This window comes from Cornus florida, unplaced genomic scaffold (genome assembly GCF_030987335.1).
Source record: "Cornus florida cultivar Cherokee Brave unplaced genomic scaffold, ASM3098733v1 CherokeeBrave_3.0.0_Hap2_Chr07, whole genome shotgun sequence".
In the NCBI taxonomy this organism is placed as follows: domain Eukaryota; kingdom Viridiplantae; phylum Streptophyta; class Magnoliopsida; order Cornales; family Cornaceae; genus Cornus; species Cornus florida.
Window position 1 is genome coordinate 85,303,469 of NW_026775577.1, and position 26,277 is coordinate 85,329,745.

Genomic DNA, 26,277 nt, shown 5'->3' on the forward strand with positions numbered 1-26,277 from the left:
GACACGATTGGTTGTTATTGACAAATATATTTTTATACAAAAAGTATAAAACTATAATTAGAGGTAAAAATAATTAATTTAATTTTTTTTGGCATAAATTTACGCTGACACTTCAAATTTATAAAATATATATATATAGACAATCATCTAACATGCCAAAGTTTGTATTAGGACTTAGGACCCCTTTTTTTATTACACCAGATATGCTTTGAGCATGTATAACGCGTTTCGTGATAGAATTCGAAAGGAATCACTCCCCCGTGAAAGGCTACCAATAGTCTCGAGAGGCTCGTCATTTATTAATTCGGATTTAATATTTCATTTATCTATTTATTTCAACCACCAGGATTGTGGCTCCAAATTAAATAGTTTCGGATGATGTAAATTTGACGTACAAAGAGAGGAGGGGGGTTAAGGCGAAAGAAAAGGGCAGACATCACACAAAGCCCTAACATACTCCCCTCTCTCTCTTGGTTTGCTTTCTCTCTCTAAATTCTAGGGTTTTATTTGGAGCGGAAGCAGTTTCTTTTCCCAACCAAATCGGAAGGAGCAGAATCATAACATATTTATTGTACGTGTAACGATAATTAAATTAAAATGAGTGGACAAGTCGCTTCAGCTCCGAGACGGAACAGTTCGGCCAAACGCAATCATCCATCGTCTGTGAAGAGATCATCGTCCAATCATTCCGATAATGGAACCACCAATGGGAGCCTATCCAAGCCCTCATCGCCTGGCAATTCGTCAGTATTCGACCCTTTCTTAATATATATATATATATATATATATATATATATATGTATGTGTGTGTGTGTTATTGAGAGTTTTGCTTTGGATTTTGAATGGCGTCAGGTCTGTTACGGGCGAAAGGACGGTGAAGAAGCTGAGGTTGTCGAAGGCACTCACCATTCCCGAAGGAACCACAGTTTCTGATGCTTGTCGGAGAATGGCAGCTCGTCGTGTGGATGCCGTTTTGTTGACAGATGCAAATGCTTTGCTTTCGGGCATAGTTACCGACAAGGTGTTTTTTTTAGGAAATGAAATGATGAGTCGATTTTTATGTTTCTATTTTATTCCCTTTAGTAAGCTGTAAAATTTTGACTATGTGTTTGTCTGTGCTAAGGACATTGCAACTAGAGTTATAGCAGAGGAGTTGAGACCAGAACAGACTATAGTTTCCAAAGTCATGACAAGGAATCCTATTTTTGTCACTTCTGATTCATTGGCAATTGAGGCTCTTCAGAAGATGGTCCAAGGTTAGCTTTTATACCTTATTTGTTTTCCTTTTCGTCATGCTCAGTGGCTGGGCTTACCTAACTATGAATTTGTCTGATGTGCATGAAGAAGCAACTTGTTTACATGCATATATACTGCACACATGCTGTTCCATTTGATAAAGAAGGCTTTCATAGAACAAGAAAATTTGATAACAGAGAGCAAATATAATAGCACCAGTAAGATGTGGCGGTCGGGTATTTAAAATTGCATTTCTGTTTTGTGGTTTTTTCCCTTCAATTCAGTTACATCATTTAGGATATTCCAGATTTTCATTTAAAAATATTTGGGTCAGTCACCCTCCCTTCTTTAGGCTGTGATAGAAATGTGTAAAATAAAAGGAATTAAACTTTAAAATTATTATTTTTGTTTCTGGCACAATGGAAAACCCACCTCAAAAACTAAAAAAAGCCACATCCTTGTAGTAGGGACCCTGTAATATATTACTCTCAGTAAGCATGGACCTAGTAATATATTATGTTTGAGAGAATTTTTTATGCATTAATGTTCTATTTGGTAATCTAAATGCAAAAGGGTATGATAGTAAGTTTAATAAGATAGTTTTCTTTCTCGTCTCTTCTTTACCTTTTTTTTTTGGCAAGTAAAGTGTATTAGAAAGCGTTCAACAGGGGAATGCATCCCAATCTATACAAAAGCCGAAGCCAAAGGGGAGTCGTTTGGACCCAAAGAACCCGAAAAAACCACGATTTCATCTATAGATATACAATTTCTCCCAGTATTTTTTTTTGATAAGTAAAAGTCTATTAGAAAAGTGTTCAAAAGGGGAACGCGTCCCTAATACAAAAGGCGAAAATTGAACATAAGGACCAATAGAGTCCAAAAAGTCATCAGTGGAGGAGCAAGCGCTTCCTTTCACATAACAGAAAATAGAACGAAGAATATGAATTTCAAGGTCGCCAAAGACGATTCCTTTCCTTTGAAATTTCTGCTATTCCTCTCTCTCCATATGCACCACCAAACACAATGTGGAACTATCCTCCAATAGTCACGCTCATGACTTTTCACTGGGCATCTTCTCCAAGCATTAATCAGTCTTATGGAGGTCTGAGGCATTACCCAATGGACGCCAAAATGCTGAAGATGAGTTTCCAAAAATCGTACGCCACACGATAGTGCATAAGAATGTGATCCACAGACTCATCATCTGTTTTACATAAACAACACCAATTAACAAAAATGTTACCTCTCTTTCTCAAATTATCCAACGTTAAAATCTTGTCCTAGATGGCAGTCCAAACAAATAATGTGTCTCTAAGTGGAGCCTTAGAATGCCATATAGTCTTTCATGGGAAATCATGACCAACGAAATTTCTCTCAGTGTTATTAAGGCCCAAGGCGCTAGAGGTCCTTTGGAGCCTAGGCGCGAGGCGCACGCCTGAGTGAAATGAGGCGCACAATTGAAAATTTAAACTACCATAATAACATTCATATCTCATAAGTCATATAAATATTCTAAAAATTAATATCAAATATAAAAAAGTAAATCCATCAACTATACAAGCATCCAACAACCATAAAACAAAGCACAAATTCGTTTTCTTGAAAGGTAATGCAAAATGTGTTTTTTTGAATGGCAAAACAAAGTACAAAAAGAAATAAATCAAAAAAAAAAAAAAATTGTTAACAACAAAAAAAGAGGAAAAACAGAGCCAAAAATGGAAAAAAGACAGTGAGAGAGAGAAGAGAACTAGACGAAGAGAGAGATGTAAACAAAGATAAGGAGAGAGGAGAGAAAAGAAAAAGAAAAAGAAAGAACTGACGTGGTTTCGTCGTTCATCTCTTCAACTAGGGCTTCGTTTTTGTCTCACAATCTCATTCTGTCGTTGTTCGGTTAATACTTTGACTCTTGTGTTTTCTTATTTGTTTATTCTTTTGAACAAAAGTTCCTTATATCGTATGCTTGGGTTTACTTTTTTGTTTATTAAGTTCCAAAAGTACCCTTTTTGGCTTAAGAAATAGAACAATTGTATTTTTTTAAACAAATGTCAATGAGGCGCGCCTCACAAACAGGACGAGGCGCAACCGAGGAGCGCGCCTGGTAAACATCAATGAGCCTGGGATGACAACAGGCGCTAAACCTGAGCCTCAAGCCTAGGCGCACCTTTAACAACATTGATTTCTCCCCATCACCCAACTAAAAAGAGAAAAAATAATAGAAAATTTCAGCGCCCCAATGGAGGATTCGACCCCATCTAAACGTCTTCTATTTCGCTTTTTCCAAAGACTCCACCAAACACAGAGGGGGGTCGCCCTCCAAGAGTCACGAGAGGGTATTACATTCCTTTCGTTTCTCGTCATTCTTAAGTTATACAAACACAAGCAAAGGATTTAACTATCTTTCTTTTATATTCTCTCACTAATATTCTAAGAAGCATGAACCTGACACTTGACGACCCGGATATGCCGACACATCAAATTATGCAAGAGTAGGACACGGACACGGACACGGACACGGTGTGGACTCAGCTAATATGCATATAAATTTCATTTATACATCTATTGAGTAAGATAATTATAGAACTTTAATTAATTTGTAATTTCCATATTAAATTTACATAAATTAGAATATTAAGCTTTTTGAATATAAAAAAGAACATATTATATTATGTATGATATTATCAAGAATAAAGATTTAAGAGTTTTAGTAAAAGATAATGCAATCAAAGAAAGATGGAAGAGTTACTTCGAAAAATTATTGAATCAAAATTATCCAGGGAAAAAACATTGATTTCAAAAGATAAGATGAGAGCATTTGAGGGAGAGAAACGCTCGTTCCTAGTGGTGGCGAGGTGTCCTCGTCTCCCAACCTCTAGGGAAACTAGAATTATTAAATAAAAATGGGGAAATGTTTTCAGAATGGATGAGTGAACGTCTGAGACAAGCGGCGAAAGATTTTCTCTAGTGCTGTTTGGTTGGAAGGTTGATGGGAGGCTTGGAAGAGATATGTGATGGGCTACCAAGGCTTGGAAGGTGTCATGGCGAAAGAGGTTCACTAGGAACTTTGTGGATAGTTTGAGAGTTGAGGGGGCCTTTGTCTGGCCTTTTATGCAGTTGTTTTTTTGGCCATGCTCCACTTTTGAGCGCTTTTTAAATGAAGCTTTACTTATAAAAAAATGGTGATAAGTCTCCACGCTCGGATGGATTTACTATGGCTTTCGTTCAACAGGTTGATCGGGTGTCAATCTTTCTGTAGAAAATGGTTTGGAGAACAAAAGTTCCTCTCGAAATAGCCTTCTTCGTTGGACAATGGTTCTTGGGAGGATACTTACCCAAAAAAAAAAAAAAGGGTTCTTGGGAGGATGCCGATGCTCAGCAGTTTGAAGAAAGAGGGTTTTGCCTTTGAAAGAGGGACGAGGACATAGTGAGCTGGTGTTCCTTATGTTGCCTAATGATTTGGGATGTTTGGGCTATGTCTCTGCAATTTTTGGGGTGCATTGGGTTTGGCTAGCATCTACAATCAGTTTGGTCGAGGCTTGGAGGGGTGTACAGCGGAAAGCCAGGCTTGAGGTGCATGGAGGGTTGGGCCTCTTTGTATTTCGAGGGGCCTTTGTGTGAGAGGAATAGGGGGGCTTTTGGGGGGTGTAAAGGTCCGATATGAGTGATAAAACACCATATTCTGAGCTCTTTCTCTCCCCCGCTCTCTTTGGTTGCAGGGAGATTAGTTTCTTAAGTGTGTTGTTTTGAAGTTATTTGTGGCCTTTACTTATCAAAAAAAAAAAAAAGTTATCTGTGGCCTTAAGTTTGTCTAGATTAGGGATGGCAACGGGGGCGGGTTTGGGCGGGTGTACCCTCCCCCGCCCCCGCCCCCGCCCCCGCAACCGTTTAAAACCCCGCCCCCATCCCCACCCAAAACCGCAAAAACGGGGGGACTTTCCACCCCATCCCCGTAACCGTTTAACATTTTTACCCCCGCGGGTACCCGCCCCGCCCCGTTTAAGACCATAATTTATTTATTGTAGAAATAAATTTGCTATTTTTTTTCTCCTCATCTTTAGTTCTTCACTATTGCAACTTTCCTTCGAATCAAATTCATTTGTTACTTTAATATTATTATATAGGGTACTTAATATATATATTGGGAAATATATATACTAATGAAATAAGGGTACTTAAGTAATTTGCCTATCTAAATGGGGCGGTACGGTGCGGGGCGACCTCACCCCGCCCCCGCACCAAACCCGTGCGGGTTTTTATTACATCAAACCATCCCCGCCCAAATAAGCTAAACGGTCCCCCATAACCGTCAAAAACGGGGCGGGGTGGGACGGGTAACCTCGGGGGCGGGTCAAATTGCCATCCCTAGTCTAGATTACTCTAAGAGGTCAGAATATGCTTTGATTACTCTAGGAAGTCAAAATTTGATAGTTTAGTAATTCAGTGTATTATTCTTATCAGAAGTAGGATATTATTAGTAGCTGGTAAAATACTTTTGTACTCATCCTATTCAATACATTTGAGGGTAGATCATTGGAGTTAATATGATGCAACGGTGACATATTGACTGAAGCTTAATGTTGTCTTCCTCTAAACTAGTCCCAACAGGGGCCGTCAAGTAATTATATCAATTTAAATTAATACATTGCCATATCTAGGCTTGAACATTAAAATAGGCCTTAAGAAATTCAATTTAATTCAACTGATTAATGATAATAATTGAGAAATTGCTAGTTTAATCATTCACATTATCATTTTTTTATTATATATATTATGAATATCGTATGACTGAATAACTTTGAAGCTTTAGCATGTGACTCTTATTAACCATACCTGGGACCAAATCCTCACAACAACATTTGTAGTTTTTCTATGGCCAATAGCCTTGTCATCTATACTTGGTCCATATACTTTTTTTTAGGGGCAGTTGAGTGGTCTTGTTTGTCTTTTCTTTCTGTCTCATTTAATATCCTGTCTAAACTGTGTATATATTTTCCAAAGGGGTATACTGTAGCTTATGAATATCTTTTGATTTCCTCTTTCTAAACTATTTTGACATTTTCTCCAGTGGAGTGTACTGTAGGTTATCATGTTAATTTTTTTTTTTTTTGATAAGTAAGATTTTATTAAAAACGCTCAAAAAGGGGAGCGAAGCCCAAAGAAACAAAAGGAACAAAAGGGCCAAAGGGCTCCTTGGACCTTCAGAGAGGCCAAGAAAACAATAATTTCCTCCATAGATCTATAATCTCTCCCTGAAACCCAACAAAAAAGGGTAGAAATAACAGAGAACTTAAGCATAGAAACAGGCTTCTTTTTCCCGTCAAAATATCTCCTGGTTATCATGTTAATTTTAAGTTCAGTATATTCATTCTATGGGCTTGTTTTTGGTGAAGTATTTGTAGATGGTCTGAGTTACTCATTTTTGATTAACAGGAAAATTTAGGCACCTCCCTGTTGTAGAAAATGGTGAAGTTATTGCTTTGTTGGATATTACAAAGTGCCTATATGATGCTATATCCAGAATGGAGAAGGCCGCAGAGCAGGGTAGTGCCATTGCAGCAGCTGTTGAAGGAGTGGAACGCCAGTGGGGAAGCAATTTCTCTGGTTAGTTGACAATGGATTTATAACGTAGGATTTACGTGCAAAAGATGGTTGCTGAACTCATGAATGCTTACACAGAATGTTGGTAGAAACATTATTGTCCCTATGACATGCTCAATTATGTATAATGTCGATCAACTTCCTCGTAACATTAAAAAAATGGTTTTGAAATAACCTTTTTGAACCATATCTAATAATTCGATTTTATTATATTATTGCTTCAAAACTTGTAAAATGCCTAAATTAAACACCAAGTAACTTAAAAAATTATTTTTACTCTATAAAAATAAATAAAATATTAGATAATATTTAGCAATGTCCCTGTCCTTTTTTATGGGATTTTGATATGTCTGAAACTTGCATACATACCTGCAGCAGATACATGTACTCGAGTCTAGGTAACATAGGTCCATCATATAGGGACTTGCTCTATGATATTCTTGACCATCAGGGTGATAGTCCTCGTATCGGCGATATTCGATTTTATCTTGTTCAATGAGAGACCATCTGGTTTCAGATTTTACATGGAGTGATAATGACGAGTTTTGCCATGTTGACCTAGATGTATTACCAGCCTTACTCTCCGAAGGTTTTTTTTTTTGATAAGTAAAATTGTGTAAAAAGCGCTTGAAAGGGGGCCAAATAGGACCTCTAAACTTTCAAAGAGTCCAAAAAAATCTACAATTTTCTCAAAAGAACTATAATTTCTCCCTACAACCCAACAAAAAAGAGTAGAAATGATAGAGAACCTAAGCATAGGAATAGGGTTCTCCTTTCCTTCAAAGGATCTCTTGTTTCTTTCGAGCCAAAGACACCACCAAATACACAAAGTTGTAGCCCTCCAAACATCCCAGGCATGGGCGCCCGCTGTACAACCTCTCCAAGCCTCAATCATCGCTCTGGTGGACCTGGGCATTACCCACTGAACTCCAAACAAACCAAAATCAAAACCTAGCAATCCCTGGCCATTGTGCAACGCAAAAGAAGGTTATCCACCGGCTCCTCATCTCGAAGGCACATGCAGCAGCAGTTGACCACGACCTGATTCCTTCTCTTCAAATTATCCTAGGTCAAGATCTTCCCTAACGCAGGTGTCCAAGCAAAGAAGGCCACCTTGAGGGCGGCTATAGAGCGCCAAAAAGCCTTCCACGGGAAAGGAGACCCAAGCCTCTCACTGAGACATCTATAAAAGGACCGAATATCAAAAAAACCCTGAGAAGCAGGAATCCACACCCAACCATTCTCCACCTATGATTTCTTGGTGATATAACTCCAACAAACCAATGGCATCCTCAATCTCCCAATCCTGGAAGTGCCTCGTGAAACAGTCAACCACCATGGCCTGCCTATTCGTGGCGATCCTAAAGAGCCGAGGGAATGAGAGAGCAAGAGAGTGATCTCCACACCAAACATCCTCCCAGAAATGGAACCACAGCTGAAATCTCATGTGTTTAGAAAAATCATCTGACCTCTTCCAAATGGACTTCCAAGGCCCAGCAACCCCTGGAATACGCACCTCGAGGGAGCTCCAACCTCTTCTCCCCTCCCCATATCTACTCACAACCGCCCTCCTCTATAGCCTATGCCTCTATAACCCAAATCTCCAAAACCACTTCCCGAGAAGAGCCTTATCGAACAACACCAATCTTCTGATACCCAAACCTCCGACTCGGATCGGATTGCAAACCTGCTCCTAGTGAACTAGATGAAACTTAAACTCCTCCCTCACGCCTCCCTAAAGAAAGATTCCGTTGCAACCTCTCAATTCTCTCAGCCACAGAAAAGGGAATCTGGAACCGAGAGAGGAAATAAGTGGGGAGGCTTGAAGTATCAATGTATGCATCACTCGTGATAATGTGTATAATGTCATTTTTCTTTAAAAAAAGAAAGTTTTTTTTTTTGAAAGTATTAAAAAAAAGAAAGTTGGACAATTTGAAATGCGTTGATACTATTTCAAAATTGCCGAACATGGTTACTCTAGATGTAAGACTTGTATTAGGGACTTCCAAGAAGTGTTGGCCAAGTATCAGATAGTCGGGAAAATCAGCTAAGTGTTCGCTAAGTGCCCAAAATAATTAAATTTATTTAAAAATTATATCAAAGTGTCGGACACGAGTCCAAGGAGATTTTCCTTCAGAGAAAAATGTTGGATACTTTGAAATGTGTTGATATTATTTCAAAATTGCTGAACATGGTTACTCTAGATGTAAGATTTGTGTTAGGGACTTCCAAGAAGTGTTGGCCAAGTATCAGACAGTCGGCAAAGTCAGAGAAGTGTCCACTAAGTGGCCAAAATAATTAAATTTATTTTAAAATTATGGACACATTTACACATATATGGTTTCAGAAACATGTCCAAGAAGATTTTTCTTTTAAAAAAAAAATTGGACACTTTGAAATGTGTTGATATTATTTCAAAATTGCCAAACATGGTTACTCTAGATGCAAGACTTTTGTTAGGGACTTCCAAGAAGTGTCGGCCAAGTATCGGATAGTCGGCAAAGTCAGTGAAGTGTCTGCTAAGTGCCCAAAATAATTAAATTTATTTTAAAATCATGGGTGCATACAAGGAGTGTTTGTCAAGCATCGGTGTCCAACATGGATACAATACGGATATGGCTCATTCGTAGACGTTTCCATGCTTCCTAGGGGACCAGACTTTCTTATTGGTTTTTTTTTTTTTTTTTTTTTGATTGTACACTATCTATTTCCATGTTCGTGGAATAGCGCACTTTCTTTTTTTGATAGGTAAGGGAAATAAAGTCTTAGGGATTTATCATGGGAAGCAATAGTGCTCTTTCCTTATGAATTTTATTTTATTATATTAATTATTTCGTGTTGCCAGAGCTCGAGTAATTGTGTTAAGGTTGCCACATATGCTATTAATCTGGTATATATCTTTATTTTCTTAGAATTTCAAGTAAGTTTGATAAGATTTAATTTTTTGCTGGGTTTTCATCCTATATTTCAGCTCCATATGCTTTTATAGAGACACTTAGGGACCGGATGTTCAAGCCTTCTTTGTCAAGTATTATTGCCGATAATGCCAAGTAATCTCAATCTTCCCTATTGGCATTTATTCATGCATGATATCATTCATGTTTTCATGTTTAAAGTTGTTTTGGTGCTAGTAAGTTTTATATCTTTATGATGTTTTCAGGGTTGCACTCGTATTACCTTCAGATCCTGTCCACGTTGCTGCTAAAAAGATGAGGGAGTTGCGGGTAAATTCTGTTGTTATTGTGACGGGGAACAAGATTCAGGGAATTCTGACGTACTTCTCTTCTTCTCAGCATCCTCTTTTGATTCTTCTTTTAATACTCAATCAGACCCAGATTGTTTCTCTTCTAGAAGATGAGCATTCAATGTGTAAACAGTAAAATAAAAAGTACATACTTTTACAACTAGCCTTCCAGTCAAATGAGTTGCTGTATTTTAATTCAATTGGAAAATGGTAATTCAAAAATTCTAAACAGTTTGCAGCCCAAGTTCTGAAAAGGGGACTTGGATTGTAGAACATCTAGAAAGAGGGAAAAGGAACCAGCAACTTGAGAAAGTTTTATGTTACATAAATCTATTTGAGGTTGCACATTTATGTGTGTTTGTGTCTAAAATTGAATCTTTTTGTCATTGCTTGTGGTTATGACGGTTTTTTGCAACTGAACTGCAGTTCAAAAGATATACTAATGCGAGTTGTGGCCCAAAATCTTTCTCCTGAGTTGACTCTAGTCGAAAAGGTTCTTACCGGAAACTCTTATTATTTTATTGTTTACCATTTCAACAATATTATACATCTGTTTTCGTCTGCTCTTGTTACACTAGGATTAATTAGTAGGTTTTCAGACAATTTCAATAATGTTAACTTAATATTCTCAAGACATAAATTGAATTTTTTTAGTTGCATATTCTTTTGAACATTCTGGTGACTACTTGTCTTTTCACATGGGTTTTAAATATTCACACTTTGCTGGTTGATTTGCCTCGTATTTGGATACTAGCGATTTTGAGGTTGATGGGGCTTGATGTGTAAATAAGCATTAATTTCATTGTGTAGTTTTGAATAGATTTATTTGTTGGGACTTGTGGTGGCATTTTCTTTGATCAAAAAGTGTGTTATAATTAGGTGATTTGTTTTGGTTTACTGGTGATGCATGGGCAAGAGATGACGAGTTAGTTGATAATCTTTTGTTGCATTGTCCTGTGGCTAGGGATAGTTGGGTGATGTTGTGGCCTGAATTTTGTTCACTTGTGGGTCGTGGACCTTATTTAGTGGACCAAGTTTAGTACTCTCTTGTACCTCGACATATAAGGGCGTTAAGGGTTTGGAGTGGGAGAACAAGAGAACACTGCAAATTGCAGGAAGGAGAGAGAGCGAGAGCTAGGGTTTGGGGGTTAAAACTTGTAATCTTCTGATTTTCGCATGGTGAAATCTTTCGCCGGATGTTCACGTGAATCATGTGGGCGTAGATTTGCTTTAAGTTGAACCATGTAAATCTTTGTGTTCTTTGTATGTGGCGTGCTTATTTTTTTATCGTGATTTGTTCTTGGCTTGCTACATTTATCGTAACAAATTGGTATCAGAGCTTTCGATTTGAAGTTGGGATGACGACCAAGTTTCTTAAAATTGAGAAGTTTTATAGCAGAAACGATTTCAACGTGGGTTATCCAGAGCGCTGAAGGGGAAGGAAGCATTACTAGAAAAGTTTGGACAAAGATGAGGTTATGGAGAAAGCAAACTATGTGATTATAATGTGCTTGAGTAACACGGTTTTGTGAGAAGTTTCTAGAGAGACTATGCCAGCCTGGAACTAGTTGGAGGTTGCGTATATTATGAAATCTCTTGCAAACCGCTTGTATCTAAAGAAGCTGCTGTTCACTCTTTAGATGCACAAAGGTTTTTCTCTGAAAGACCATCTTGACAAGGTAAACAATATTATCACGAATTTAAATAATATTGATGTTAAAATAGAGGATGGGGATTAAGGCTATTATTCTGTTGTGTTCTCTACCACCCTCGTATGAAAACTTTGTCAATACAATGATATATGCCAGAATTGTTTTGTCCAAGGAAGACGTGAAGGCAATTTTGAATTCTCAGGAGTTGCAAAGAAGGGCGTTTGAAGGCGATACAGAAAGTTTGGGTTGAGGGGCTGGTTGTTAAAGGGAGAACGAAGTAGAAGGGAGGGTGTGTTAGTAGAGATCATTCAAAGTCTAAGAACAAAAGAAAGGTGCTGAGATGCTACACCTGTCATTGGGGAGGGCACTTCAGGAAAGGCTGTTCAGAGTGTAAGAAGGGAAATGGAAAATGCTATGAAGTTGGTGATGTGGTTATTGCAAAGTGTAATGATTCAGATGGTGGAAACGTTCTCATGATTTCTATGGGTGGCTCTAGCAATGAGAGGATTCTTGATTTGGGCTGTTCGTATCACATTTGTCTAAACAGGGACTAGTTTACCTCTTATCTTCCCATTGATGAAGGAAGTCTCGATGGGGAATAATGTGCCGTTCAAGGTTGTAGGTATCGGTTCAATTGGAATCAAGATGTACGATGGCACAGTGGGAGCATTGACTCACGTTAGGCATTTACCAGAACTGAAGAAGAATTTGATTTCGCTGGGTACACCCGATTCCATCGGGTACGGTTACAAGGCTAGAGGTGGAGTCATTAGGGATTCGGGTTTCAAAGGGTGCTCTTCTGGCGATGAAGGGACTAAAGAAGCAAGATTTATATGTGTTATTGGGTACCACAATCATGGGTTCAGCTACAGTATCGTCCTTGGATTTGGATTCAGATACTACCAGATTGTGGCATGTGCGGCTTGGGCATCAAGGGTTAATACTCATTCTAATTGGGCAGTCGGTTGAGGCACGATCAAGTGCTGAAGTGGAGTGCCATGCAATGGCTCATACTTCCTGTGAGCTAACTTGGTTGAGATCTCTATTACCAGAGTTTGGCTTTTCTGTTCAAGACCCACCTCTTCTCTATTGCGATAACCAGGCAGCTATTCACATTGCCATTAACTTGGTTTTCATGAGCGAACCAAACATATTGAGGTTGATTGTCATTTCATTCGTTTTAAGGTGACTTCCAAAGAAATTGTCACTCCATTCGTATCGTTTGGTAATCGGTTAGAAAAAATCTTTACTAAGGCTCTTCCCAAGCATGTGTAGCAAGCTGGGAATCATTGACATATACTCTCCAGCTTGAGGGGGGAGTGTCGTGAATACAACTCATGGTCAACTATTCTTTATTTAGGGATATGATTACAACTTTCATTTTTTATACATGATATATTTACCTAGTCACACAATAGGTCTACATACATCCCTTGCTTTGCACTCACCTATCACCTTCCTTATTTTATGTTCTAGAGAATATTATATATACCTACTGTAATTATCCTTTGGAATATGAATTAAAAAACACGACAGAAAAGTAATCATCACACCATACACAAAGAACACAAACATTTAGCGTGGTTTGGCAAAGCCTATATCCATGGTGAAGATCCGGTGAAAGTTTCACTATGCAAAAAATAGGAGATTCCAAGTTTCAGCCTGTCACTCTCTCTCTCTGCTATTTATTTTTAGTGTCTCAATCTCCCACTCCAAACCCTAAATGCCCTTATATATCAGGCTACAAGAGAGTACTAATTAGGGTCCACGACTCACAAGCAAAAACGGGTCAAAAAATTTCCTCGGGGCCAAGCCCCCAAACCCCCAGAGCTTATATGGGCTTTAGGCCCACACAAAGCTTATTCAATGAGTTGCGACCCGACACCAAAGTCAGGCCATAAACATCACAATAGACAATCAGTTCTTCTCTCGTCTTCTCTCTGAGATTTAGCTTTCAACAAAAAGAAATAAAGACATTCCAACTTTTTACATGGAAGACCTTAATGAGGAAACACCGTAGAGTATGCCATCTCATGCTAAAAAACCCATTATCTTTGGAATGAAGAAACAATGGATCCCAGTGCCTTTGGAATACTTGTACTTTGATAAGTAAGATTGTATTAGAAAGCGTTCAAAAGGGAACAATGCCCACAAAAACGAAAGAAGAGCCTAATAAGGTCCATATCTCAGAATGTCCAAAAAATCAACTCTCTTCCAAGGATTTACAATTCCTCCCAACAATTGAACAAAAAAAGAGCGTGAATAGAAAATTTGAACACCCCCAATAGGAGTCTCCTCACTGTCAAAAGATCTCCTATTGCGTTCTCTTCAAAGCCACCCCCAAAGGCACAAGGATGCCACCCTCCAAAAGTCACGGGCTTGGGATCCCACTATACATCCTCTCCAAGCCTCAATCAAACCTATCAAGGTCTGAGGCACGACCCAATGAGCCCCGAACAAAGACAAGAGCAAGCCCCAACTGGCTCTAGCAATCGGGCAATGCAACAGAAGATGATCAATCGTCTCCTCGTCCGTCGTGGACGTACAACACCAGTTGACCACAACCTGTCTCCTCCTCCTCAACTTGTCAAGAGTTAGAATCTTCCCCAGAACGGCCATCCAACAAAAGAAGGCCACCTTAAGAGGGGCCTTGGTACGCCACACTACCTTCCAAGGGGAGAGCTTCCCCTGGATCATCTGATAGCCTCCCATAGAAAGAGCAAACATCAAACCTCCCTTGAGAAGAAAGGGTCTATACCAAGGAATCAGCCTCGCCCACAACCTCCTCCTGGCGGTACAACAACGCCAGAAGCTCAAAGCGTCATCCAGCTCCCAATTCTGGAAATGCCTCGCAAAACGCACATCCCATGTCATCCTCCCACCATTAAGGCTATGGTAGTGATGTAGCGGAAGCGATTAAGTCGTGCACAAGGAACGAGAGTTATCTTGAATCGACAAGATATGGTAACTTTGAATCCACAAAGTTGAATAAAAATTGCAAAGCAATTTAAATATTATTAATCAAAGGTTAAATTCTGCCCTTGCACTGCATGAATATTTATAATAGAGAAAACCTAACACTCAAATGAAACTAATCCTAGAAATAGGCCTAAAAATAAATTCTCTCTAAAAATTATGGGAAAATAGAGAAAGAAACCTAATCAAATAAAACTACTAAATATAAAATCTCATAGCATTCTGACTTCGTTAAGGCCTCGAACAAAAATCCCGAAATAATAAGCCGGATTCCTATAACACAAAAAAATGCAATTTCGGAGCCCTAAACGAAGGTTTTCAGCCGAAAAAGCTAAAACTAGTGGGTCTTTCTCAATGGCCGTTTCCACCCAAAAACACTATTTTCGGGTCGAAAACGGACTTGTCGAACTTTTCAGAATTTTGTCCTGCATCAGTCCCCCCTCCACTTCAAAAAAACTCGTCCTCGAGTTTGGCTGCGAATAACATGAAGTATTGCCTACCACAAAATCATATTGTTCACTGCCATGAGAACCTCCAAACCGCAACACCACAATATTTTCATTGGTACCTTCTGGAATAAGTAATTCTTTATTATCAATCTGTTCAAATAATGATACTTCACCAATTTGAAGTCCGATTTCTTCCGAACCGTCTTCGACATCTGATTTGGAAAATCATTAACCCGGTGATCATCAATTAATTCTTGTTGCTTAATTTTAGTATCGAACTTCTTGTAACCATCTTCTTTTGTCTTGCTAAAGTCTTTTTTTGCATCTGCCAACTTGAGCAAAGGAATTAATGTTTTCACATCCTTGACTTCATCTTTTTCAACTACAATAAGTGAGTTAACATAATTTTTCTTTTGATTAACCTCAATAATATCAGTCGTTGCCTCAACAAAATTATTATCATCCTTGGTGCCACTATCTTTTTTGTGAATCTTCTTTATAGACTTTTTGATAGATGGACTCTCTTTCCGACAATTCCGATATTTTTGATACATTATCTCCTCATAACTTTTTTTGATAAGTAACATTATCTCCTCATAACTTGGTAGTAGAAATTTAGCTATGAACATCTGTTTCATCTTGTACAACGATCGAACAGGCTGTGATCCTTGCCTCCTTCAATAAAATTGTATTTGTTTCCACCAAGTTGAAGCCCAACCTTTAAACTTGAAGGCAACAAGCGAAATTTCCTTGTTTTCAGGTATATTAAAATATTTGAAAAATTCTTCAATTTCTTCAGGCCAGTCCGAGACATCTTCAATAATAAAATTTCCATTGAAAGTAAGTAGATCAAGTTTTACTTGAAATTCACGATTGTTGCATTTACGTCGATCACTTAATACGAATTGCTTATCATCGGAAGAATCATCGAAATAATCTGCATAGGCTGGAGGCGTACACGGATAAATAGGAATGTAACCCATATTTGGTTGGCTGCAAGACACATCATCAATGCGAACTCGAATTGAACCACGAACCTGGTGGCCAGCTACCTAAGGGGCTTGCACTCCCCGATTAATGTCGCGAAAGCAGCAGTTGCAAAAACGATCAATCATTATCAGCCCAGGGTAAATCAAGGCTCTGATACCAACTGGAGTAGCGGAAGTGATTAAGTCGTTCGTAAGGAACGTGAGTTATTTTGAATCCATATGATAGGGTGACTTTGAATTCACAAAGTTGACTAAAAATTGCAAAGCAATTTAAATATTATTAATCAAAGGTTACATTCTGCTCTTGCAATACATGAATATTTATAATAGAGAAAACCTAACACTAAAAGGAAACTAAAAACACAAGGAAACTAATCCTAGAAATAAGCCTAAAAATAAATTCTCTCTATAAATTTTAGGAAAATAGAGAGAGAAATCTAATGAAATAAATCTACTAAATATAAAATCTCATAGCATTTCGATGTCGTTAAGGCCTCAAACAAAAAACCCGAAATAATCAGCGGGCCTCCTATAACACAATAAAACGCAATTTCGGAGCCCTAAACGAAGGTTTTCAGCCGAAAACCAACATGGCCCACAAGCTAAAGCTAGTGGGTCTTTCTCAATGGGTTGTTTCCACCCAAAAAACACTCTTTTCGGGTCGAAAACGGACTTGTTGAACTGTTCAGAATTCTGTCCTGCATCAAGTAGTCGGCAACCATAGCATGCATAGCAATCCTCAAGAGCCTGGGGAAGCACACACCGATGCATGGTCCCCACACCAATTGGGACTCCAATGTCTTTGGAATCACTTGCTTTCAGTTTATCTTGAACGCTTGTATTATCCGATCACAATGTCTTCGTAATGACCAGTGATCTACATATCACAATCACCACATGATGGTTCATTTCTCAGTGTACATACAAAGCAAGCCGTGTTGATTGATTGTTGGTAGTTACTGCCCTTAACTGTATTCTGTTGTCGATGGTAGCTCGATGATCAATGATAATATGGAAAGGTCATACACAACCTAAAACTCTTAATGATGAAAAATAGACCAAGGCTAAAACACATCTTAATGATGAATAACGAATGCAATTTTCACCAAATCTTGTGTTTTTCGAGGAGAGCATCAATCAGGGTTTTGCATTAGAGACTTAATTTTAATTTGAAAAGACTTGAAAATTAATTAGAAACATTTCCCAAAGTCTTAAGAGTGATTCTAGACGAACATCAGTAGAGTTCAGAAATCGTAATTGTAATAGGAGTATATGCACCAGTAATGGTGTATATAGTCACTACCCCACATGCACTGGTGTCTGCACACGGAGATACTGGTGCATTGAGGTCATTGGATAAAATGTATGAGTGGTTAGAAATGGATGTATTGGTGCGTTGCTTGCTGTCTAGTTACGGAAAACACTAGGAATTTTCAAAATTTTGTCCAAGATAAGTGGTTAGAAATGAATGTATTGGTGCATTGCATTGCTTGCTGTCTAGTTAGTGAAAACACTTGGAATTATTGAAATTATCATTGAAGATAAGTTGATATTTAGTACTCAGTACAGTTTTACTTGAATACGCTTGTGCACGCTAAAGAGTCAATGTTTTGAAACATGTAGTGTTGTCTTGGTAATTATGGAAGTTTAGATGACACCAACTAAAGATGACCATTAACATGCAAAAGGACAAGACTTGTCCCAAAAAAAATAAAAATGCAGAAGGACAAGAAAGAGATAATATGATAGCATCAATGGGAAACGAATAATATATAAAAGAGAGAGTGATGATGAGTATCAAACTTTGAAAAGTGCCACTTATGGGATTTGGGGTCCGAACTCTGAAGCTACGAAGGCAAATGGAATATAATAAAATTATATAAAATTGTCTTTGGAAAGAGCTGGATGCCCTTTACTGTGAAAGCCATCAAGGTTTGGTAATGATATTTGAGAGGAGTTCAAAGGAGAATGTCGAATATATTACTTGATTTTTTTACATTACAATTTGGTCTGCGTTCATGATTGTGATTTTGATGACTATGATTACTAGGTGGCAAGAACATTGTTGAGACTCAAATCATAATTGTTGAGAGGAGCTACATTGTGCAAACTAATGTCAAAAGTTTATCTACGCCCCTCCCGGCACCCTGCATAGGCAGGAGCAACTGAGCAGTACCGGGATATGGCTTGTATTCTATGCTGATAAAGTAATCGTGCTTCACAATAATACTATAAATTGACATCTCTTACTTTTTGGAATAAATATATTGGAATTAATTTTCCAGTCATCTCACCATAATGGGTGTTTTCACTGTGCCAATTTCCTCATACTGAACAAATTCCTTCAGATCTCACATTCGGAAAATCTAAGGGGTCTCTTGGCTATAATGTAATTAAGAACTGATCTGTGATTCCATTTTTTTTTTTTTTTTTTTTTTTTCACTTGGCATGATTTTATTGACATTTATTTGTTTCTCAAGGTAATGACGCCAAATCCCGAATGTGCTACATTAGAGACGACAATCCTTGAAGCACTGCATATAATGCATGATGGGAAGTTCTTACATCTTCCTGTGGCTGACAAAGGTGAGCATTAACTTTTAAATAGGAAACTGAACTTCACAATCTAATTTTGTACACCATTTGTTGGGCAGATGGATGTGTTGCTGCTTGTGTAGATGTTCTGCAGATAACTCATGCTGCAATTTCAATGGTAAAGTTGTTTACTTTCTGAAGCCGCAGTTTGTATTCTGGTGTGTGCAATCTTTAGATCAAAAGTTTTTTTTTTTCCTTTTATTATTATTATTATTTTTAAAAATAAAATTTCGGCTGATCTTTTAAGATGCAATATTTTTTTTATTTTTTATTTTATTTTATTTTATTTTTTATTTTTTTTGAGGGAGGGACAGGTTTGTCCAATATAAATGTGTATAAAAAGATAAACAGTCCTATGCTGGAACTGCAATTTACTTTTTTATTATATGTAAAATTTTTGGTTTTTGTCTCAGGACTTCAGGAGCGCAGTTCTGTGGTGCTTGATTTTCTCTCTTTTGCATTAACAGGATAGACATTAATCTAGAACGAAACCAAAAGACAATGTTATTTGAAAATTTGCCCTGGACAGGTTTCATTTGCATCACATAGTGATTATATTCTTGTTCATTTATCTTAATATCATCAGAGATCCATGAGGTAAAAAGCTAAGTATTCATCTCTATTTCTTATCTAAATACGAGATGCATTCCTATAAAGTTATTATCTTACTTGTTTTTGACGAGTTATTATTTTTAAGTTGTATACTGTTATTTTTATGCGTGTACGTGTATCTCTCGAGGATATATCTGTGTGCTTGCGTGCGTTCTAAATGTTATTGTGGTGTCTGTTATTGGTATGGATTTGGATTTTCTACATGCATCTGAAGCTCCTTTGTCCAATCACTTGCATAATCATATGGCTGAACCTGTTCATCTGCACTACTGCCTCATGCCTTTTATAATGGGACTACACAGAGGTAGACATTTTTCATGTGTGAATTGATGTTGGCATGTTCCAGTGTCAAAAGTGCTTAACATGTTGGTTTTTATGGGAGAAGTATGCTGCACGTGGTAACAAATATAATCTTTGTTCAAGTATAGTGGAGTAAACTAAATATATCATATATCATTTCTCAAGGTTGAAGGTAGCTCAGGTACTGTTAACGATGTTGCGAGCACAATGATGCAAAAGTTTTGGGATTCGGCTCTCAATCTAGAACCAGCGGATGATTATGACACCCAAAGGTTTAACTTTTACTGCCTTCCATATTTATCCATCCACCAGGTTAGTGTAGCAACTAACCCTTCATGTTGTTGTGTACAGTGAAATATCTGTGTCTGCATTAATGACCTCAGATGGGACAGAAGTGGGAAGGTCGACATATCCATCTCTTGGTCTTGGAAATTCATTTGCCTTCAAATTTGAGGACCGTAAGGGTCGTGTGCACCGATTCAATTTTGGTGAGTGGTTTTATTTGGGAAAACCATTTGGGGACTTTGGACCCGAATTTTCGTGTACTTTGATATATTCTCACTAAATGCCAATTTGCTTGAATATTTTTTTGGGATAAAACTTGATTGGATATTGTTTCCTAATATTTGTTGAAATTAATATGTACTCTTTTTTTGGATGAGTAAAAATGTATTAAAAAGCGTTCAAAAGGGGAACACATCCAAGGAACTACATAAGGCTAAGAAGCCACTAAACTCTTCATGCCATCGAAGGATCTCCTATTACTTTCTGTCTATAAACACCACCAACGACTTAGAGGTGTTACCCTCCAAAAATCGTGGGCTTGGGCGATCCTCTCCATGCCTCAATCAAACCCCTAGAATGCGTTCGTTGGGTCATGCCTATGTCTCTGTCATTAGCAAACAACAAATGGGAGATCTCCAACTAACTAGACAAGTTTCTCCCTACCTTGAAAACCCAGATCCACTGCCCTCCTCAACATCTGCTTAGAGCCTCCATCATAATGAGAAACAAAAAAGGAGAAAGCGGATCCCCCTGCCACAAGCCTAAAAACCCAGTAGGAGCGCCATTCACTAGGACCGAAAATCTTACAGTGGAAATGCAAAACTCTATCCACCTCCTCCACCTCTCCCCAAAACCCACCCCACCCTTTCCAACAAATAGAGCAAGAAACTCTAACTCACATGATCGTAAGCCTTCTCAATATCAAGCTTGCACAAAATTCCAGGAGCCCCACTGCTCAATTTGTTATCAATGCGCTCACCTACAATAAGGACTGATTCTAAAATCTGACAACCCTCCATGAAGGCATTTTGAGAATCCGAAATTATCCCGTCCATGACCTCCGTTAACCTCAAGGCCAGGACCTTGGCAATTAGTTTGTAAATACATCCCACCAAACTAATAGGTCTAAAGTCCCGCAGCTGCCCCCTTTTTCTTGTGGATAAGAACAATGAAAGTGGCATTCAAACCTTTTTTCAAAACGATCTTGAGAATAAAATGCCTGGAAAGTGCCTGTCACCTCTCCATTAACCACCTCCCAACTCTCTAGAAGGAAACGCATAAACCTTCTGGTCCCGGGGCTTTATCCCCATTACAACACTTCCTCTTCAGAAAAAAGTCTCTCCTACTCATCCCGATCCGAGCGCCAATCAAGTCAAATTGTATGCCCTCAAGCAAAGGTCTCCAACTAGAGGTCTTTGATGTAGGACATAATTCTGAACAGTTTGAAAAGTCTGTTTTTGACTCGAATGGAGTGTTTTTTTTGGGTGGAAACCACGTATTAAGAAAAACCTACTAGCTTTATCCTGTGGGCCATGTTGGTTTTCGGCTAAAAACCTTTGTTTAGGTTTCCGAAATTAAGTTTTCTTATATTTTAGAGGCTTGTTGATTATCTCAAGATTTTGTTCAAGGCCAAATGAAGTCGGAATGCTTTGAGATTTGATATTTAGTAGTTTTTATTGATTAGGTTTCTTATTCATTTTTTTTTTTTTTAATAGAATTTTTAGAGATTTTTTTTTATTTTTTTGATAAATAAATAATTCATTAAAAAAGCCTTCAAAAAGGGGAACGCATCCCTAACAAATCACAAAAACCCGGGAACCCTAAGGCCCCAAGGAAGCCAAAAACTCAATAGTCTCCTCAACAGAAGAATAGAGTTTACCTGAACTTCAGAAACAAATAGAGCTAATAACAAAAGATTTCAGAACAGTGATGGAAGATTCCTCTCCTTCAAAGGATCTTTTATTTTGCTCCCTCCACAAACACCACCAAAGACATAAAGGCGCCATCCTCCAGAACCCTCGAGCCTGTGCTCCCAACCAAACCCCTCTCCAGGTGTCCATTAGGCCTCTCGTAGATTTAGGCATGACCCAACAAACTCCAAACCAACCTAGCAAAAGGTTCAACAATCAACCGCCACTGGACAATGTAAGAGAAGATGATCAACTGAGTCGCCATTGCACTTACACGTGCAACACCAATTTACCATGATAAGCTTTCTCCTACTCAAATTATCCAATGTCAAAATTTTTCCCCACACAACCGTCCAAGCAAAAAAGGCCACTTTTAATGGCGCCTTAGTGCGCCACACAGCCTTCCACGAGAATACTACCCCATCCAAATCCACCAGGCATCCGAAAAAAGATCTCACACTAAACATTCCCCTAGCAGATGAAATCCAAACAAGAGAATCCCCACCACCTCCCCGGATCACCTGGCTATACAACAACTCTAAAAAACCAAACACTTCATCCATCTCCTAATCCTGAAAAGATCGTTGAAACAGCACATCCCAAACCGGTCTCCCGCTATCAAGACGATAGCAGTCAGCCATTAAGGCATGCCTATCCACTGCAATCCTAAACAGTCTAGGGAAAGAACATGCTAACGTGCGGTCTCCACACCACATCCTCCTAAAACCGAATCTCCCTACCATCATGAACTCTGAATTTGATATGCTTAGAAAACTCTTTCCATCCCTTCCGAATGTCTTTCCAAACACCGACCCCTCTAGGCATAGACACCACAGCCTAACACCACCCCCTCCTTTCTTCCCTAAAACAACACAATATCACCATCCTCCACAATCTATCCCGCTCCATAGCAAACCTCCACAACCACTTACCTAACAAGGCCCTGTTAAAAGGCAACAATCGCCTAATCCCAATTCCTCTAAACCTAACAGGCTTACACACCTGCTCCCAATGAACCAGATGATGCTTAAACTCATTCCCCAACCCTCCCCATAAAAAGTTCCTCCGGAGTCTTTCAATACAAACAGCAACCGAGGACGGAATCTGGAAAAGGGATAAATAATACGTGGGAATGCTCGACAAAGAGCTTTTCAACAAGGTAACCCTCCCCACCTTTTGATAAATATTGCTTCTTCCACCCCGCAAGCCTCCTCTCCACCCTCTCCACCACCGGAGGTCTGGATCCCAAGCACCTACAGTCCTCGAAGAAACTCCCAAAGGCAAAGCCAGATAAGAAATTGGAAAAGAACTAACTCCACACCCAAGAACAGAAGCTAATTCCTCAATCTCCGGAACCTCACCCACTGGAATCAAAGCGCTCTTCCCCACATTCACTTTTAACCTCGAGACTGCCTGAAAACAAATCAACACCAACCTCAAGTATCTCATCTGAGACACCTTAGCGAGGTGATAAGCTTTCTCCTTCTCAAATTATCCAATGTCAAAATTTTACCCCACACAACCGTCCAAGCGAAAAAGGCCACTTTCAATGACGCCTTAGTGCGACACACAGCCTTCCACGGGAATTCCATCCCATCCAAATCCACCAGGCATCCGAAAAAAGATCTCACACTAAACATTCCCCTAGTAGATGAAATCCAAACAAGAGAATCCCCACCTCCTCCCCGGATCACCTGGCTATACAACAACTTTAAAAAACCAAACACATCATTCATCTCCTAATCTTGAAAAGATCGCTGAAACAGCACATCCCAAACCGGTTTCCCGCTATCAAGACGAAAGCAGTCAGCCACCGAGGCATGCCTATCCACCGCAATCCTAAACAGTCCAGGGAAAGAACATGCTAACGTGCGGTCTCCACACCACACATCCTCTTAAAACCGAATCTCCCTACCATCATGAACTCTGAATTCGATATACTTAGAAAACTCATTCCATCCCTCCCGAATGTCTTTCCAAACACCTACCCCTCCAGGCATAGACACCACAGCCTAACAACACCCCCTCCTCTCTTCCCTAAAACGACACAATATCACCTTCCTCCACAATCTATCCCGCTCCATACCAAACCTCCACAACCACTTACCTAACAAGGCCCCGTAAAAGGCAACAATCGCCTAATCCCAATTCCTCCAAACTTAACAATCTTACGCACCTGCTTCCAATGAACCAGATGATACTTAAACTCATCCCCCAACCCTCCCCATAAAAAGTTCCTCCGGAATCTTTCAATACAAGCAGCAACCGAGGACGGAATCTGGAAAAGGGATAAATAATACGTGGGAATGATCGACAAAGTGCTTTTCAACAAGGTAACCCTCCCTCCCTTTTGATAAAAAATTGCTTCTTCCACCCGGTAAGCCTCCTCTCCACCACCAGAGGTCCGGATCCCAAGCACCTACAGTCCTCGAAGAAACTCCCAAAGGCAAACCCAGATAAGAGATCGGAAAAGAACCAACTCCACACCCAAGAACAGAAGCTAATTCCTCAATCTTTGGAACCTCACCCACTAGAATCAAAGCGCTCTTCCCCACATTTACTGTTAACCTCGAGACTGCCTGAAAACAAATCAACACCGACCCCAATTATCTCATCTGAGACACCTTAGCCTCGCAAAAGGCAAGAGTATCATTAGCAAACAAGAAGCGAGAAATCTCCAGTTGATGCATAACATCCCTTCCCACCCTAAAACCCTTGATGAAACCCACCTCCACAGCCCTCCCCATCAATCTACTAAGCCCCTCCATCACAATGATGAACAACAGTGGGGATAATGGATCTCCCTGACGCAAACCTCGCGAACTGCCAAAAATCCCAGTCGGGACCCCATTAACTAACATTGAGAATCTCGTTGAAGAAATGCAGAACTCAATCCAATTCCTCCATTTCTCCCCAAAACCCATCCTTGCCATCAAGTATAAAAGAAAGCTTTCTTCACATCCAGCTTACACAAAACCCTTGGAACCCCACTCCTCAATCTATCATCCACACACTCCCTTGCAATAAGGACAGAATCCAAAATCTGACGCCCCCCTATGAAAGCATTATGAGATTCCGAAATAACCTCCTCCAAAACCCCCCTCAGCCTCAACGAAAGAACTTTGGCTATTAGTTTATAAATGCATCCCAACAAACTAATAGGTCTAAAGTCCTTCACATCTACAGGTTCACTTCTTTGGCATAAGCGCTATAAAAGATGCATTCAAAGATTTCTCAAATCTCCCCTGAGTATGAAAAGCATGAAAGGTTCCCATCACCTCACCTCTGACCACATCCCAACTCTCCAGCAAAAACCTCTTAGTGAAACCATCCGGATCCGGAACTTTATCCCCATTACAATTTCTTAACGCCTTCAGCACTTCCTCCTCAGAAAATGGAATCTCCAAACCCTTTTTGTTCACCTCAGAAATCCTATCAAAATTCAGTCCATCCAGCCGGGGTCTTGTAGACATAGGCTCCGTAACTAACCTCTGATAGAATCGAGCAATCCCCCTACAAACATCTTCCTCCCTACTTAAAACCACCCCATACACAGCAAGCTATGTGATTGCCCCTCCTATGAGCATTGGCCAACCTATGGAAAAACTTAGTGTTCCTATCGCCCTCCTTACGCCATAATGCTCTAGATTTCTGTCGCCACAAAATCTCCTCCGACATAGCAATCTCACCTTGGCACACCGCTCTCCTACTTCTCTGCTCATCATCAATACCACCCATGCCTTCTCGACAATCAATCTTTGCAATCTCCGCCAAAGCCCTACTCTTCCTCCACTCGAGATTCCCGAATACCTCCTTATTCCACCTTTTTATCTCATTTATCAGCACCCCAAGATTTCTAGCAAGAATAAAACTCTGGTTCCCAGACACCATACTCCCTTCCCACCAAGACCTCAGACACCCCTGGAAATCATCCGCCCTAAGCCACATATTTTCAAAACGAAAAGGAGTCATTCTAGACCTTAACCCACCACAATCCAACACCAAAGGAATATGATCTGATGTCGGTCTAGCCAAGGCTGCCTGAGTTGCATTCGGAAACTTCTCCTCCCAATCTCTTGAAATAAGAAACCTATCCAGGCATGAGTGAGTAGGAGACTCTCTGCCATTAACCCATGTGAAAGAAGCACCCTCCAAAGGCAAATCATGAAAGATGCTGGCCATCAATGAATTCTGAAACTGTACCATAGCCTGAGTCCATCTTCCTCCTGTTGATCTCTACAAAGGGGATCTAACCACATTAAAGTCTCCCCCTACACACCATGGAAGACTCCACTGATCCCTAACAGATCCCATTTCATCCCATAAAAGATACCTCTCCCTCATCATCCACTGGACCATACACACCCGAGAACATCCACTGAAACCCATCCTCTTCCATAACAAAATTGCAAGATATGGAAAATTTCCCTCACC

The 26,277-nt window shown here is 39.4% G+C and overlaps 1 protein-coding gene across 1 annotated transcript in view; it reads left to right on the top strand.

The window, feature by feature from the left end:
• The first annotated feature begins 376 nt into the window (after positions 1-376).
• The window catches only part of LOC132267381 (CBS domain-containing protein CBSCBSPB3), a 48,649-nt gene continuing 22,748 nt past the window's right edge, over positions 377-26,277 (top strand). Inside the window, exons 1-11 of the mRNA XM_059768549.1 lie at positions 377-743; positions 853-1,021; positions 1,124-1,256; positions 6,664-6,834; positions 9,803-9,881; positions 9,992-10,105; positions 10,502-10,568; positions 18,622-18,727; positions 18,796-18,854; positions 19,814-19,920; positions 20,000-20,136. Coding sequence (XP_059624532.1) covers positions 598-743; positions 853-1,021; positions 1,124-1,256; positions 6,664-6,834; positions 9,803-9,881; positions 9,992-10,105; positions 10,502-10,568; positions 18,622-18,727; positions 18,796-18,854; positions 19,814-19,920; positions 20,000-20,136 — 1,288 coding nt within the window. The 5' untranslated portion in view covers positions 377-597. The remainder of the gene's footprint in view (positions 744-852; positions 1,022-1,123; positions 1,257-6,663; positions 6,835-9,802; positions 9,882-9,991; positions 10,106-10,501; positions 10,569-18,621; positions 18,728-18,795; positions 18,855-19,813; positions 19,921-19,999; positions 20,137-26,277) is intronic.